General features: G+C 37.0%; 3 protein-coding genes across 4 annotated transcripts; all 3 read right to left on the bottom strand.

Moving 5' to 3' along the window:
* Window positions 1-1,000: 1,000 nt before the first annotated feature.
* Window positions 1,001-5,788, bottom strand: rab25b (RAB25, member RAS oncogene family b). The gene is made up of 5 exons (XM_056763065.1): window positions 5,308-5,788; window positions 2,905-3,100; window positions 2,389-2,582; window positions 2,062-2,142; window positions 1,001-1,735 (listed from the first exon to the last, which is right to left on the bottom strand). Exons 1-5 carry the CDS (start codon window positions 5,342-5,344, stop codon window positions 1,608-1,610), a joined length of 636 nt encoding a protein of 211 aa, XP_056619043.1. The 5' UTR covers window positions 5,345-5,788; the 3' UTR covers window positions 1,001-1,607.
* A 160-nt stretch (window positions 5,789-5,948) lies between these two features.
* Window positions 5,949-7,783, bottom strand: lamtor2 (late endosomal/lysosomal adaptor, MAPK and MTOR activator 2). Its single transcript, XM_056763066.1, has 4 exons — window positions 7,613-7,783; window positions 6,893-7,055; window positions 6,428-6,517; window positions 5,949-6,324 (listed from the first exon to the last, which is right to left on the bottom strand). The coding sequence occupies exons 1-4, from the start codon at window positions 7,678-7,680 to the stop codon at window positions 6,268-6,270; spliced, it is 378 nt and encodes a 125-aa protein (XP_056619044.1). The 5' UTR covers window positions 7,681-7,783; the 3' UTR covers window positions 5,949-6,267.
* Window positions 7,784-8,955: 1,172 nt separating this feature from the next.
* Window positions 8,956-13,767, bottom strand: ubqln4 (ubiquilin 4). 2 transcript variants are annotated; one of them, XM_056763240.1, is made up of 11 exons: window positions 13,610-13,767; window positions 12,890-13,041; window positions 12,589-12,752; window positions 11,925-12,187; window positions 11,657-11,815; window positions 11,272-11,482; window positions 10,982-11,124; window positions 10,798-10,881; window positions 10,596-10,711; window positions 10,210-10,438; window positions 8,956-10,111 (listed from the first exon to the last, which is right to left on the bottom strand). In XM_056763240.1, exons 1-11 carry the CDS (start codon window positions 13,754-13,756, stop codon window positions 9,959-9,961), a joined length of 1,821 nt encoding a protein of 606 aa, XP_056619218.1. In that variant the 5' UTR covers window positions 13,757-13,767; the 3' UTR covers window positions 8,956-9,958. The 2 variants fall into 2 exon arrangements, with proteins under 2 accessions (XP_056619218.1, XP_056619219.1); XM_056763241.1 differs by having other exon boundaries at window positions 10,982-11,121.
* Between the last annotated feature and the right edge of the window lie 2,925 nt (window positions 13,768-16,692).

The raw sequence follows: 16,692 nt of genomic DNA, 5'->3' as shown, positions 1-16,692 counted from the left end.
CAAGGTTTGATAAATACATGATGTGCCACTGCCTGACACGAACAGCTGATAAAAGAGTGCGCAGAGACGCAGGTGTGGGTCAGGTGAGCTCTTCCACATTCCGTAGCAACCCAGCTGTGACGTCATTCGTGCTCCACAAGGAATGGTGGGGCCTGGAAATGCCACGTAGAAGAGATTGATGACTCATTTCCGATTAGAGAATGCAGTAACCTCACTTGAATGAATTGAGAATGTCATCTGTTTATATGTATATTCTACTATATACCCTATCCCGTACAATGTCTCTTATATGTTATTATTCCCTATTTTAGGTACAATAGTCTTTTATATATATATATATGCATATTTTAGAATCTTTTAGACTGTAAATTATTATATTTGTATTGTGTTGATTGTCTGTACTAGAAGCTTCCAACAACAAAGACAATTCCTTGTGTGTGCAAGCACACTTGGCAGTAAAGCTCTTCTTATTCTGAATAAATGTCAATTGCATTTTCTTAAGTCATACAATTCATTTTTTTGCAGTTGTCACACAGGACTCCCAAGAAATATATCCCAGCAATTGTAAGGTTTAGAGTGAAAGTTATACAACTCTTTAAATGTGTTTCTCCAGCAGTGGTTTTGTTTGCTGTTTTCAAACACCTCTTTAGTAAAATGGTGTTTTTCATAAATGTAAGATATGGGGAAGACGTCACATTTGTTTTTTAAATCTGAATATTATTAATTAATAATGAATGAATGTTACTTTATCGAAGGTTCTATAACAAATAATGTTTTGTTATTTTTGTAAATTATTTTTTAACATTTAGCCTACCGTTATTTGACTACATTTAGCCAAAAGCCTAGATTCCAAACTTACCCGATATAATGCACCACGGTCTGTATAGTGAACTGCTTGTTTTCTTGTGTGGGCAATAATTGTGAAAATGTTCAGAAGCGTTTGTGCTTGTTCACCCGAGTGCTAAATCCTAAACAGAAATTGACTATAGCGCTGGACTGATGAAAGTGTCACTGCTTTAATTTGCATGGGAAAATATTCAAATTTTCCTCATACTGTATCAATAAATGACAATACCTTTAGCATCAGAGTTTACCTCATCACAATGGCAAAAACGCCCCATCAAAAAGTCACATGTCCATCTGGTTTACAAAAGTTGCACTTTGCTTAAACATTCAATTTAAAAGTCATTTTCGTAAAGTGAAAAGCAAAATTGTGTGCATGAATGTGCATCACACTCATTGATTTAAAAATGATCAATTGATATTCGGAAAGTAGCATGACATTTTATAAATAAAATCTACAAAAACAAAAATGTCTTAATTTTGCAAAGAAATGACAAACATGGAAAAATATTATCCACAATTGGCGTTTAACCTCGCCAAATTTGACAAACACAAATAAATGCTTTTTAATTATAATGTTTCAGAATACCAATACGGCTATGTCAGCCAATTAAATGGATTACCTTTCCATTTAACCTTCATTGAACTTTATCAATTCACCATTTATATGAACTTCATCGACACAGGATCCTGTGCTCTGTTCTGCACTCTAAATTTACACTTCCATGAGGACACTTGTGACGTCCCTCCATCAGGATGTTCAATTAGATGTTCTTACAGCACGGTTTCTTCTCGTCCATTCCATCTGCTGCTGGAGATTTCGGTTGAGACAGTGTCACAGCATTTAAAGACCCTCGAGTCACTTCTTTGCTGCTCACTTTTTTATGGATTTCTGAGAAAAACAGACCAAAAACAATGAAATTACGAAAATGAATTCAAGTGCTTGTGTACCTATACCAGTCATGTATCAGTTTTGTATGTATTATCAGAGCTTAATGTTAGTTGTCACAATCTCAATGGATATTTCTCAGTGTTAAAAGGTTTTGATTTTTTTTCAAATGTACAATATTAAAATGGGTGTTTTCTCTCAAAAATCTAAAGTAACATACTGGAAAGTTTCAACATTTCTATAGGAGCTGTCACAATTCCGTATGTGTTGACCTTGGGTGAGAAAACTACATGTAAATAAACTATAATGTGTTCATAATAAACATTGACCTGTAAGGACTGTGTTGAATGCTGCTTCAACGTTTGTTGACTCCAAGGCTGAGGTTTCCATGAACAGAAGACCATTTTTTTCTAGATTGGGACAAAGAAGGATGGTCATATATCAACCTATAATGCTGCATTCTTTTTAAACAAGTTCTATAGCAAAACCAGTTTATAGTACTACAAACATAGATATGATGTGCTATATTCCAAATCTTTTGAAGCCAGTTTCTTTTGGAGATAATAGAGAGGCTACCGTACACTTTCTTTGAAAGGTTAAAAAATATGCACTTGTAAAAAATGACTACGTTTTTTCACAAACATAACTAGTCTTACCTGCAAAGTCCTTTGCGTCCTCCGTCGGAACAGAACGTTCGGCAGACAGGTCTGTTTTGTTTCCCACGAGCATCACCACGATATGAGGATCTGCGTGATCGTAAAGTTCCTTCAGCCATCGCTCAGCACTTTCATAGGTCAAGTGCCTTGAAATGTCATAGACCAGAAGAGCTCCAACTGCTCCACGGTAATATCTGAAAGACAGAAAATGATTTACACCTGATAAAATTCTCAATGTCTGCATGACTGTCATAAAACCTTTGTGACAAGCATGGATTTGAAAAGTGTTTACAACATCAAGTAGAGACGAATTGTATAGCAACAGGTGGTGCAACATACTTTGTTGCATTGTTCTCAAATGGATAAAGAATACATGAATGGCAATTTAATTATAATTAAAAGTGTATTTGCATTTAAGCGTATTTTGAACTTTAGTGAGATGTTTAGCAGCTGAACTTCAGAAAACATTTGTTCAAGCATCAGCAACTTTTGTCAAGTACATCAAGGTTAACTCACGCAGAGGTTATGGCCCGGTACCGCTCCAGCCCGGCTGTGTCCCAGATCTGAGCTTTGATGGTGAGGCCGTTCAGCTGCAGAGTTCTTGTGCTGAATTCCACTCCGATGGTTGTGCGGCTGTCATGATTGAATTCATTTTTGGTAAAGCGTGACAGCAGGTTGCTCTTGCCCACGCCAGATTCTCCGATCAGAACCACTGCAATAAAAACAGGTTTGTGCATGTGCGGGGAGTTTACTGAGTGATAACTGGTTTTTAGGTTATTGCTCACTAAGGACATGGCAGACTCATGGGGCTCACTCACAACCTCATTTTAAGGGACGGCTGTTTTTGTGCAACAATCTCTTTGTGTGATTTGTCCATGATAAGTTGTGAATTAAAGGAACAACCGCTCACAGACTGATGATTCAGTCAGCTACATTTTACCATTGTTTTGATGGATTTTGTGGGTAAGTTTGAGAAATTCAGAGTTTATCCCAAAACTGGATCAGTCAGGACCATGTTTTAAGCCCACAGGTAGTTTAGGCAACATTTTGAGTTGTCGTAGCTCAATTTATTTGGAATTTCCTATATTGGTCAGTCGTTCAGGGTTAATTTTGGAATGATTATTGATTACTGTATGAGAAGTTCAGGTAGCAACAGGTAGTTTTACCTGAATACATTCCAAAAAATCGAAGGGTTCTTAAAGGTTCATTGTCGGCTGTATGGTTACATAAAGGGCCTTTTTATGCACAAATAAAAAATTGGTTCATTCATTGACTTCATACTCATCTCAGCCATGTACAGATGAGGAAATAAGGTAGGAAATATTATATGTATTCTAAAAATGAAAGAAGGTAAGGCTCAACGGTAGAGCATTGCGTTAGCAGCGCAAACGGTTGTGGGTTCGATACAAAAAAATATAAAGGAATTTTGAAACAGTTTCCAACAAGTACAGCTATTTCCAGTCCTTTGGATAAAAGTGTCTGCTAAATGCGTAGATGTTATGAAACATTGAGACAAAGATCCAACTAACCTTACTGTCAAAACAATTCCTCTATTACATCTAATGAGTTTGTTTAACACTGCCTAATCTAGCTAACAGTGGGTGCAAACTAGGATGACTTCAACATCTCATCAGTAAAATCAACACTCCACCCAGGACAATTATGAAATACTGGAATTGGGGTAGATTTATAATTTCATGTCCAGGCACAGCACTGCATCTTGTATTTTTATTCAAATCCCATGATTGAAATCATCAGCTTTTTAAAAGAGATCCGTGAACTAAACTGGGTCTTACGAGACAAAAGAGAAACATAAAGGCCTGGTTTTACAGACAAGGCTTAGTTTAAGCCTGGGCTATGTCTTAGTTTAATTTGTATATTTAGGTCACTTTTATGAAAATGCATTGGTAAAAATGGTGTGCATTTTTAGAAAAAACAATTTTAATGATGTTTTAAGATAGGTCAGGCCAAGTTATTTTTAGGTAGGACAGCTCAAACATTTCTTTTAGCCTTAAGCCTTGTCTGTAAAACCGTGCAAAAATGTGCACTGTGTTTGGTTCTGGGCCAGAGGTTAAAAAAACACTGTCTGACATAATGAATAAAAAACCTGATAAAAACTTCCTCACCGCCCTGTGGCAAACTGGATTTTTAAGGAAGTTTAATATCATTTAAACTGAGCCAGTTTGATTTAGTCTAAAAATTATTCAAAGTCAGCTTTTTGACTAGTTTTTAAGTTGAAATAGATGAATCTTTAACAGAACTGAAAAGCTCCTAATTTAAACTATCAAATCACATAATGAAGACACGCATCTACAGTATGTCATGCTCTTGTGTCATGAAAATCCAGAACTGTTCTTGATTAATAATTTTACTATAATGAGATAAAATTGCAATTATGAACATTTGAAAGGTGTAGTTATGCTGGTTAACTTTCTTACAGTTCACCGTTTGAAATATTTTTCAACGAGTACAGCTATTTCCACTCCTATACTGAGTAACAACTTAATCTTGTTTAAACAAACCACTGTTGTCATGGAAATCTGATTTTGGACATCAAACCGGCCTGTAGGACTCATTGGTTTTTACAAAAAAACCTCCTCCGTTTAGCAAAGTAGTGTCAGTTTTTACTTTTTTGCCATGTTACATATTTCTCATAAACTTTTCTTGAACTGCCATGCGAAATCAACAGCAGGCGATAATGCATAAACGGTTCTTTTAACAATAATTACTCAAAAACACTACTGAAATGTTTAATGAAACAAATACAGATTTGTAAATTACTATTTTAACATGTTAATTAGGCTACATGTGACATGGACAAAGTTCCTTTTGTTAACAATGGCATGAAAGTTCCCTCTACATTTTTCAAGCTGTGAAGGTCTGTAAAACAAACATATACAAAAACATAGGAAAACATACCTTTGAAAACAAAGTTGTAGGCCTCATCAGACCCCATATTCTCACTCCTGTACAACCTTTTCTCTACAAATCTAGATTACTGCTGCATGAGTCACAATTCAACCTACCCCGAAGAAAAATAAAATATCCTCACTATTTTGCGACTGTAGACCAAGAATAGCACAAAAACAGTAAAAACAGAAATCAAACCCAGCCGTGTATGTTGAACAGGTCACTTGTTTGGACAAGGAACTGCTTATGTTATTTAGCCAGCAGTTCCGCTATCAGATGCGCTGTTAGTGGGGGAAGGTAGGCGTGGCTTCAGGTGAGCTGAAGTCAGGTCAAACAGGTAGGGCAGGCGCAGGTGCAGTCACATGAAACTGGATGTAATAGTGCACCTGCTCAGCCAATAACAAGACACACCACACAGCTCCCCCCTCAGGGTGTTGAAAAAAATACATCTTACCTAAGATCAGATGCCGTGGAAAAACGGCACAAAATTTCAATTAACATGATAATAATGTATTCCTAAACAACTGTTAAGAAACTGTTTTGAAAATATGATTACCAAATCTTTTTTTTTTTTGAAAACAAATACTGCATAAAGATTAAAACAGGACGAAATACGCATATTTAGATGAATATTTAGTAAGCAATAATGCAGTAATAAAGCATTAATTCTTTTGGTTTTAGGGAAGAAAATACAACAGTTTTTTTCACCAAAAAACAGATTTAATGTTCATTTGCCGAACACTTTATGCAGCCTGATCACAGACTGCAAAAATCTTATTGAAAACAAGAAGTAATAGAACATGAAGAACCTGCAGTTTCCTTAAAGTTATTTGCGCTTGTGCAAAGATTACTTGATAGCAAATAAATAAAGCAGTAGAAATATAGTCTCCACATCATCTACAATACAATTTTGCTCAAAACCATTATTCAATGTACACAAATACACATGTATCAATGATTAAAAACACCCTATGATGCTGCCACTTGCGTTAGTGGTTCTTCAAGGTACTGCACTAATGCTTCAGCCTGCAAATACAATAAACATGCAAAATTACTTTCATGAAAACATAACAATTTAGAATTTTTATACAGTTTATATAATTAATAGTTAACCTATTCTGCGTCTCACCTTTGCTTTAAGCATCCCAAACCCTACAGTCTCTTTGGCATACATGCAAAGTAACAAGTTTGCAACACGGGTAATGGCCACCCTGCCCTCCTAGAGTGAGGAAGAGAAAAGTTTACACATTGTACAGAAATAAAAGAAAATATCAATATTGCAGACCAATAAACCCTAAACTTTCTGTTAGTTAGAAATTTTGTTAAATTTTTGGAATAGGCTAGATGAAAAATGCTTATAACATAGGCATAGACATTATTTTAATTATACTATCTCTTGCTGTGCTGAATTTTTTGCATGTCATGCATACTGTACATTTGATGCATGATGTTTATTGCTAGTTTATAATGTAGATTGATTATTGACTAGATCATCGTGTGTAGATGGAAGTTGACCATTAATGTTGGAAAAATAAATGAAAGATTAAAATTTGAATTATAATTATACAACACAATTGCTTTATTTCATCCTTACCATACAGTCCATCAGAATGAATTTCAATTTGTCTTCATTGAAGGCCTGATGGCCGTTCTTGTCATACGCCGCCCAGATGTTGCTGGCAATAGCTGCAGTGACTCTTGCATCTGTGTCTCCATATCCAGAATAGGCCAGCAGAGAGCCTTCATTATTCAACAATCTAAAAACAACAAAACACCACAAACACAATGCAAACCTTTAGACAGCCTGAGTTGTGTTGTCAATGGTATTTAGACACTAAATACAAACTTAAAAATGCCAAATGTGATCACATTTGATAATAAAAAATAAAACAAAACAAGTGGCATATTCAAACTAATTATTCAACAGCTTATATTATGAAATAACCTTCTCAAAAAATGTTTTACCTGGTGGTAAATCAAGGATGTATAAAATCACTTCCCTCATTTTAAAATAAAAAACACATTAACAATGGGCATGTTCCCCTATTTTTTTTGTAGCATTTAATACCTAAATAACCTTTTTCAATGTGGCTTGTTTTGGAGCCACTGTATGAATATGAACAACAATATGACGATATAAACGATTCACCACACGTGCCAACAAGATGAATACATTTCAAGCAATATATAAAGAGAACCGAGCGCAATATTTTAACATCAAAATAACAAGAACAACACTTTATTCCCAAGCAGTTTATTTGCAAGCTAAGGCTAAACGCAAGAATAAAGGTTTACTTCCGTATACTGTACTTACAGTGTGCTTTGGACGCCACTTGTATTTGCTTGACTGAGCACTTGAGTTAATGCTTTAGGACGCAACATAGTGTAAAGAAAAGAATAAACAACAACAACAAACGTTTCGAATTTAAGCGAGATGGTAGCAACCAACTACTAAATGCAGAAGTCGGCCGTCAGCTGACTTCAACTTCCGGGCTAATGAATTGTGGGAAATGTAGTGCCGCCCGGTTTTCCATATACAAAAACGTAGCGTATAACTCGCATAGAAAGTTGAATTAAATGCATTTAAGAATTTTAAACAAGTTTACAGTAAGGTCATAGAGTATCTAAAATGAATAATACACAACACATGAGTTTCGCTAGTTCTTCTTATTAGTATTTAGGTTTAAGCATACATAGGCTTCCCATTAACAGTTAAGTTAGTCTCTCTTCAGACTTGTTAAAGAGTAACAGATTTTTTTGATGATTATGACTAGAAAAATGGCAATACTTGACCATAAGGTTCAATTTTAAAAACTTAGCTCTATACACTGTAGTAGGCTTTGTGAGACATGTTTTAGTGAACTTATGCTTTTTGTTGTCCTAATGTTGACCCAATTGCATCCATTGTTTACCCAACTTGTATGTCGCTTTGGATAAAAGCGTCTGCTAAATGACTAAATGTAATTTGCTAACGTTATGTAACTATACAAGTTACCACGAACTAAGAATCAACAATCCTTGTACAGCTTTTATTAAACTTATTTTCAACAAAAAAATCAAATCAAATGCTCCATCTGTCAGGCCTAATGCACCCTACATAAAAAAATGAACAAACAACGCACTTATTAACTAAACAAAAATTAATAAAAGCTGATATAACACATTGTTAATTGTTAGTTTATGGTTAGTAACGCATTCAATGTTATTGATTGTAAACTATTACCAATACAGTTAAACCTTTGACACCTTTTAACTGTAGTAGGATAAATTTATTTCTGTCTTTTCCAGTACAGAAAATTATCATTTCAAAAAAAAAACCCAATTTTCATGTATTTCTTGACAGTGGGAACTGTTTTTATCGTCAGATTTTACGAAGCATTAAAGTAGATAAGTTAAATGTTGTAATCTGGCTAAAGTAAACTTCAAGCTTACCAATACTTTGGTGGTGCCAAGTAAAGACTACACTGTAGCAAATGTAAAGATCTGTGAAGAATAAAGAATTTCCTTTGAGCATACAAATTCATACATTGTAAGCCTCAAAATCTAATGTCTGAACCGGCACCAAATGTAGAACCTAGTTTTTATGTTGACCATTAGGCCATAAACCCAGCAACTTGAGACTGAAGAAAAGTGTATTTGTGAAACTGAAGCGGCAAAAAAGTTCAACACATTTTAATTCACATGAATACTCAGCTGTTAGTTCCATTTGATGGCTGTCGATTATAACTGAGATTGTTGTACAGTAAAGCTAGCATCACCAATATGCCATAACCAGATTTTTGTATCATTTTTCATATCAACTTCAGGATGGTGAATCCAGAATACAAGTCTCCTCAGGCACTAATTTCTGTCAGAGCATAAAGACACAGTGGAAACAAATAGTGTCTGCTTTCACCATGGCTCATTAAGCTGAGAAATATTTTATTGATGCTTTGTTACAACCTTACCCACATGACAAGCCTTCACCGTTGATTTATACTCCTCACAAAGGTAAACGACTAGAGATGATGTTTTATTTTGAATATCGCTTCCAAATGCATTCCTTTCTATATAGCTTGAGGTGTAAGCGATCAGAGTCATTGTGTTATAGTGCTCGAACATGTTCATGTCTATTAGATTCCAATTAACAACAAATGTCAAGGAACTCTCAAATCAAAGCGAAATGAGGAGGAGCGGAAAGGGAGTAAAGGGTAAGCTCTACATTTTTGCAATAAATACTGGTTTGATCAGGCATGATTAAGGAGAAAAAGAGAGAAATTAAGAGAAACCAAGAACTCTCACAACAGACAAGAATAACTCTGGCATAGGAATTCAAGCGTATAGTTTTTACTCCCCTAACCAATGAGTTATGCCTCATGTGAGTATGTTTTAACTGTTAGGAATGGTATTCTTAACTTGGTTCAGCCAATTTAAGCTTTGTCCCATCGTACTAGTGATGAGGGTTAGTGTGACGTCATTTCACAGCGATTGTGGTTTATTTTTTGTTCAAGGAAACAAATTTGAACCTCATTTGCTTATGATTCAGAGATCAAACGATTTAAGCAACAAAAAAAGAGAAAGTAGTAATTGGACATCTGTCTATGCAGGGTTCATCAGATTTTAAGTGATGAAGGACTATGTTCGTTTCTTGTCTTCCTTTGCGTGCTCTCAGCCGATGGAATTAGGAAGGCTGGGAGCCGAGTAGTCTTTCAATGGCAGCGTTAATGTCACCTCCGGTGGCTATGAGGGCCTGAAGATTGGCTTCTCTGTTGATGAAGCCCATGGCACTCAGCTGCTCCAGTTGTTGCTGGAATCGCACTTCTGGAGTTTGAGTCTGCAAAGCAAAATAAAATGAAAAATGATGTACACTGTTCACACAAAGTCTGAATGCAAAGTTCACAGTACTGTTTCCGAAAAAATATATAAAAGTACCGAAGCATTCCCTCCAGCAAACATCTGTAACATCTGCTGCATGAGCTGCTGCTGGGTGGGATTAGTCCCTGCAGCAGGAGCAGGGGCGGGGCCCTGGCCAGCGGCTGGAGCAGTCTCAGGGGTCACATTAACACTTGGGACTCCACCTGGGACAAGACCTGGGACTCCACCTGGGACAACACCTGGTACAACACCTGGTACAACACCAGGCAAGCTACCTGGCACCAGACTAGAAATAAAGAAGGCAAGTTTAATACAGGAGTCCCGATTCATTCATTAGTTTGGTAAGAGTACTGACTTGAGAGTATTTAAGACAAATGTTTTTTTTTTCAGCCCATCCAAAAAAGCACCATACACACATTTCTAGTTAAAAAAAGTAACTGCACCCAGGCATGATTCCAGGGGCTTCGGTTTGAAGGGTTTGCAGTCCTTCCTGGATCTGCATTAGGGCTCGCATGGCTCGAGGATTTGTCATGACAGAGAGAGCTTCTGGGTTCTGCATCTGAATATCCCATGAAAGTCAATTTAAAAATTAAAACTAAATTTTCCTTGTTATAGTAGACAGAATTAATGGCAATTCACACACACCTGATGTAAGAAAACAGGAAGTTGCTGTCTCATTTGCTCCTGTAGCTGTGGATTTCCAGCAAAGAGAGGGTTGTTCATCAACACCTAAAAAAAAACACAAGGAAAAATAAGAAAACATACACTGCTTATACTGACAGAACATCAACGTTTTTTTTACAACTTTAACAAAATGTCATTTATTAACCTGTGAGGCGACATCAGGATTTTGGGATAGGGACTGCATCATGGTACGCATGTAAGGAGCAGAAAGCATGTTCTGCATCAGCTGAGGGTTCTCCGAGATCTGTTGCATGAGGCTTTGCATGCCGGGACTATTGAACATACCTACTTAAAAAAAAAAAAAATCTGATTCAACAAATTCATAGTACCTGCTTGAAAACAGAAAGGTTAATTTGACATTACATTTCTTATAAAAAATTTACCAATTTTAGCATACCTGACCCTATAGAAAATAAAAATATAAACAACAACTACCGTTGCCAAGATTCGAGGAGCCAACCCCCAGAGGGTTAGACACACTGGGTGTTGTCGAGCTTGTGGTGGAGCTGGTGGTGGTAGCTGTCCCAGAGGAGGGGTTGTCAGGGGAACTCCAGGGATTTGGTAAGGGCTCTCGGTTTTCTGTCCTGGAGGGCGGTGTTCCCGAACTATCATTACCACTCAAGGCTGAGAAGGGGTTATTTCCAAACTGTTGAAAAAAATGTAATTTAACACCAAACTAAATTATAATATTACAGTTGCAACTCATTTCAACGTTTCTAAAAAAAAAATCACAAAATTAACTTAAGAATAAGTTGAAGTATTGATATATTAATAATAAAAAAGCCATTCAGCAGATGACATTCACAAATATAGCTCAAACCTGTTCACGTGCAGCACTAAACATGGGCTCTTGAATGTCTGTGTACATCCTCCGAAGAGCATTGTAACCACCGGGAATACTCTCTAGGTTGCTAAGCGCCCGATCCTGGTTACGCATCATCTCTTGCATCATCGCTGGGTTCCGTGCCAACTCCATTGTCTTACAGAGCAGGAAGAGATTTAAATTAGCTTATGTATGTCCACTTTAACAGGAGGAATGGCTTGATATATGGAAAATACAAGAACTGACCGTAACTATTCTAACATACCTGTCTCATAAGCTCTGGGTTATTAAGCATGTGTGAAATCTCAGGGTTGCGCTCCATTAGTTGCTGCATTTGTGGATTGGCTACGATCATCTGTCTCATAAGGTCAGGGTTGGACATCATGCTCTGCACAAGCGGGTTCTCCATAATCTGAGACAACATCTCTGGGTTGGACATGAGCTGTCTCTGCATCTGTTGCTGAAGTTCCATGAAGTTAGCGGAGCCCATTCCAAGATTGGACAGGCCTGACAGGTCACCAAACCCAGCTAAAGAAAAAAATTCAGCAAATATCACTGCATTAGGGTTCACACCATAACAGTTATACACTAGTTTAGTTTAGTTAACTTAAACTGGTATATAGCATTGTAGATGCAACATGTAAAAGCTTACCACTCACTGATACAACAAAGACATTTGAAATCTTCATTCGTATGAGATTCAATTTTTTCACAAGAAAAATAACCTGTAATGGGGACTGCAAATATAAAGTCTAATACTGACGGTCAAGTGATCTTTATAAGTAGTATAGTAAATTGCAAAAAAAGCTGTTGTAGGTTTAGTAGTGAATGTTAATTTGCATTCAAACCATTGCTTCCAAACAAAAATATAAAGTAAATTATTAGATATCAGTAAAACGACCCCCAGCCAAGTTTTTTGAAGTATTTACCAAGTATATTGGCTGGCTGTGATGGGTTAGGGGATGGCCCACTGCCCTGTGATGTTCCCAGGTTGCCAGCTGGGTTGGGGTTTGCGGTGCCATCATTGTTCCCCTGTGATGGTCCAGGGTCAGAAGAGGCAGAGGTCTGCGAACTACTACCACCACTTGTAGCCCTAAAAACAAACAAAATACAAACGTGACCTAAAATCACCCCCATATTATTTCACAACGAACCATCGTACAATACAAAAAGACTTTGCATACGAAAACAACTGGTTTGTAGCTTGTCTTTACAGCCAGTTCCTCTTACTTTTGTGCGGTTTTGATGACCAGGTGAACCGTGAGTCCGTCCTTAATGCCATGCTGACTGAGCGTGTCTCCATCTTTCAGAATCTTACCAGCAAAAATAAGAACCAACTGGTCCTGCTTCGCCTTAAATCTTTTGGAAATCTCTTCTTTAAACTATTTAACAGAAAAAACATTGTTACGAACTGCGTACTACATTTGATCAAAAACAACAATCCTTCTGAGCACAATCACAAGCTCCAATCTTAAAACCGAAGTCGTAAACGTCAACCTAAAACCGCAACTGTGCCAATGAAACCGAAATAGAAAGACACATAAAGAACTGATACAGCTCACGGCGACAATATGACTCGATACCTTCATTTTATTAATATACTATTGTACCTACAAAGAAAACTACCATTACAAGAGAAAAGGCGCGTTCATAAAAGCGACAGACTAGAAGCTTCTCCCTGAGCAGGCCGATTGTTGCACAACGACAGTGCAGAAATTCAAAATCTCGCCCTATAAACCTAAATAAAACCACAAAAAATACGACCTAGAAGCTTACAATAAGCTCATTTTTTAAAACAATACAATTGAAAATCTGTTTATCTGCTTATTGATGAGATTTTCGGCTTGGGTTGTTTGTCGTCGTCAGTAGTTAGCTCGCAGGCTAAAGCTAATAGCCGCTGTGGTAACGGACGCCTGACTGACAGAAACGCCGAAAACGCTCAAACATCACCTGTGCGACGGATGCGTCTTCAGCGATGGCTATTTCTTCTTTATCCTTGGGTGTTTTGACGGTGACTTTGATGATAGTCGCGCTAGCGGCATCATTTTCTTCGGTGTTCGTCTCCACGGCCGGATCTGTGCCGCTGTTCTCCGCCATCTTTACTCCTCTTTTGCTTGATTACATCATCGCGCCAACGAGCAGCGAGGAAAAGAGTCGAAAATCCCCGAATGTGCAACATAGTCTGTGACACAGCGCCCACTGCAGGTGTACAGTGTTAAACAGTGTTTTAGTTTTTACTTTAATTAAATCACTAATTTTGATTAAATTTAATATGAGGGATTTTAGAAATTTCTTGAATAACTAATTGTAGGGCGTCAAGTCTAATTAGGAAACAAGTACAGAATGTAAAGAGATGCGTTCAGGACGGTTGCACACTGGTCTGAATTTAAATGTGGAAATTGTTATATTATTTCTATAAATCTTTTCGACACCTTTTAATTTTAGAGATACTGGGGTTGTGCAAATACATCGCTATGTAATACTTTTGATCTTGTGCCAATATTTTATTATTCATATCTGTATACCGTAATCTTTTGTGAACTAAGAATATTGAATGATGCAATACATCTTTCAAGCTGTAGATGGCAGTAGTTGCAATGATCAGCACAAAGCCGCCAGGCCGCAGGTGATTTCCCATATGAAGGCGTTCAGAGAACAGACGTGGATACACGCGAGTTTTAGTATATTCCCCTTTTAGGTAGATTTTAGCCCACACATAAGTCACACGAAGCAGAAAGCAACTTTTCAAAGTCGTTTACAGTTGCGGAAAAAACGCCCGAGAGGTGGGCGGCTTGCGTTCATTGCTGCATGTGTCACATTTGATTTGTAGACACGTTCCGTACATCTTATCAACATTGTGGAATTTAGTCTATCGCAGAGGTTTAACTGCTTTGCAGCTGCTGATAAAACGGTACCAGGTTCACAATAAAGTGATATGCACGATTTGTGCTGGGGTGGGATGTCCTACTCGTAGAAATATGTTGGGTTCTGTTAAAGCGAGATGTTTGGCTATGTGAATGAATGGACACTGTTAAGTAATGGAATGGACACAAAACACACTAGGTACTTAAACGTATGGCTGTAATGGGACATTTCTGATGGTTTATTTGGTAAAAGGAAACCGTTATAAATCATATTGTGTATGCAGGAACGACTGTGTCTTTCATTATATTCTAATAAAAGCTTGGGTTGTTTCAATGGGTTGACTATCTTTGACCCAACCAGAAATGCCAAAGTGCAGTGCCCTTAACGCACACTAAACCCACACTAGCTTGAATACCGCTTTGGAGCGGTATTAAGGCTAAACGTATCCCATCATGCATCATGTTCTGCATATGAATCATGAAACTTTTGGTCGGGTCTCGCGAGATGTTGTGGAACGCTTTCCAGTGTATGTTATACTACTACTTTTTAAGGTTATATCTTTATTTAATCTATGTTTGGCTAAAACGTGTTTTTATTTTGTTCTTTGGGTAATACAAATAAAGTGCTATAAAAATAAATCTGACTTTACTATATAATAAGCATATAATTATGTTACATATTTTATTGGTGAAAACTCCAGAGTTTTGTATTTTGAAAGACTATTTTTTATCTCATAATTAGAAACACCACATTAATTAACGTTATGTGTCTGAACTTGCTAAGTGTGTCCCACCGGGTTAGAAATACTACTTGCTCACTTGGGATCTTCATGCCCACTAGAACACTAGGGCCAAAAACAGGAAATACGTGAAAAATAGTCAAGTGGTCAAGTGCAAAGACCGCACTTTGGACGTAGCCAATGTCAATGGATCACAGATTTCACGAGTCGCCATGGAAACGACCGGGAAGCTTAAAGTTTTTGACTGTAAAAGAAAATTATAAATCAAAGTTTTTTTCACAGAAGATTTAAATCTGCATCAGTGTATAAAGTACAGGATACAAATCATAAAATTAAATTATTGAGGTTAAGTGTTTATTAAACTATAAACGCTATAATTTTTTTTATATAAGTATTGTAAATAAATGCACTATTTTTATCCTATAATATTTGACTTATATACTCATCATGGCTTACTTTGTTACATAAACTGTAGATTAGTTGAGATGTTTGTAACTGTAATTTTAACGTGTTTACATGGTATTTTACCAAAATTGTGTTGTGTATATGTATTTGATCACATTGGTAATCGAAGGCCTCTTTTTGGTTCCTTCTCTATATGTTTATAAAAAATATACCTTTATTTGGTGTTCTGAAAACTTACTTTGCATTGTATCAGTTTTATTTGCAACAGTTTCTGATGTAGTCATATTAATGGAAACTCTTTTATTCCAAAAACAACTACATTAAATCGAATTGGCAACCTTTGAGTTTTAAATCTGGCTCTCTAACAATGGGCCACAAGTATCTTTGACCCAATGCATCAAACATTGCATAATACGTGGACAAGATGTCATGATTCTATCTCATCATGTGATGTCCTTCTTGAACTTGTCGCAGAATCATGGTGGAGATGGTGGTCTAGTGGGTTAAACCACTAAACTGGTAAATCAAAGGTTGCTGGTTCAATCCCAGCAGCCACCACCAGTGTGTCCTTGAGCAAGACACTTTACTCCATGTTGCTCTGGGGGGATTGTCCCTGTAATAAGTGCACTGTAAGTCGCTTTTGATAAAAGCGTCTGCCAAATGACTAAATGACTAAATGTAAATGTAAATGTAAATCATGGCAGGATTCCCTCTTTTATGTGGAGAGAGACATTTTTGACCCCTCTGGTCTGCCATATACTCCTGTCTATGTTCCCTCCCTTTCTTCCCGTTATTGCTTGTTAATTAGTTCCGGCCCCACGTCTGTCCCATCTTGATTTTTTCCCTATATATTGACCTCTTGTCTATTGTCTTGTGCTAGTTTGTTTTGTTGGAACTGCTGTTCCAAGTCCTATTGAGTTTTTCTTTGACATTGATCTTACCTTGTGTGTGTTTAGTGTAGTCCTGGCTGAGTTTTATAAAGTGTTTTTGTATATCTTGTCCACTTGTTCTGCCCCCGACGTGG

This window comes from Triplophysa dalaica, chromosome 12 (genome assembly GCF_015846415.1).
Source record: "Triplophysa dalaica isolate WHDGS20190420 chromosome 12, ASM1584641v1, whole genome shotgun sequence".
Taxonomy (NCBI): domain Eukaryota; kingdom Metazoa; phylum Chordata; class Actinopteri; order Cypriniformes; family Nemacheilidae; genus Triplophysa; species Triplophysa dalaica.
The sequence above is the reverse complement of the archived record's forward strand: the minus strand, read 5'-3'. Positions and strand labels throughout refer to the sequence as shown.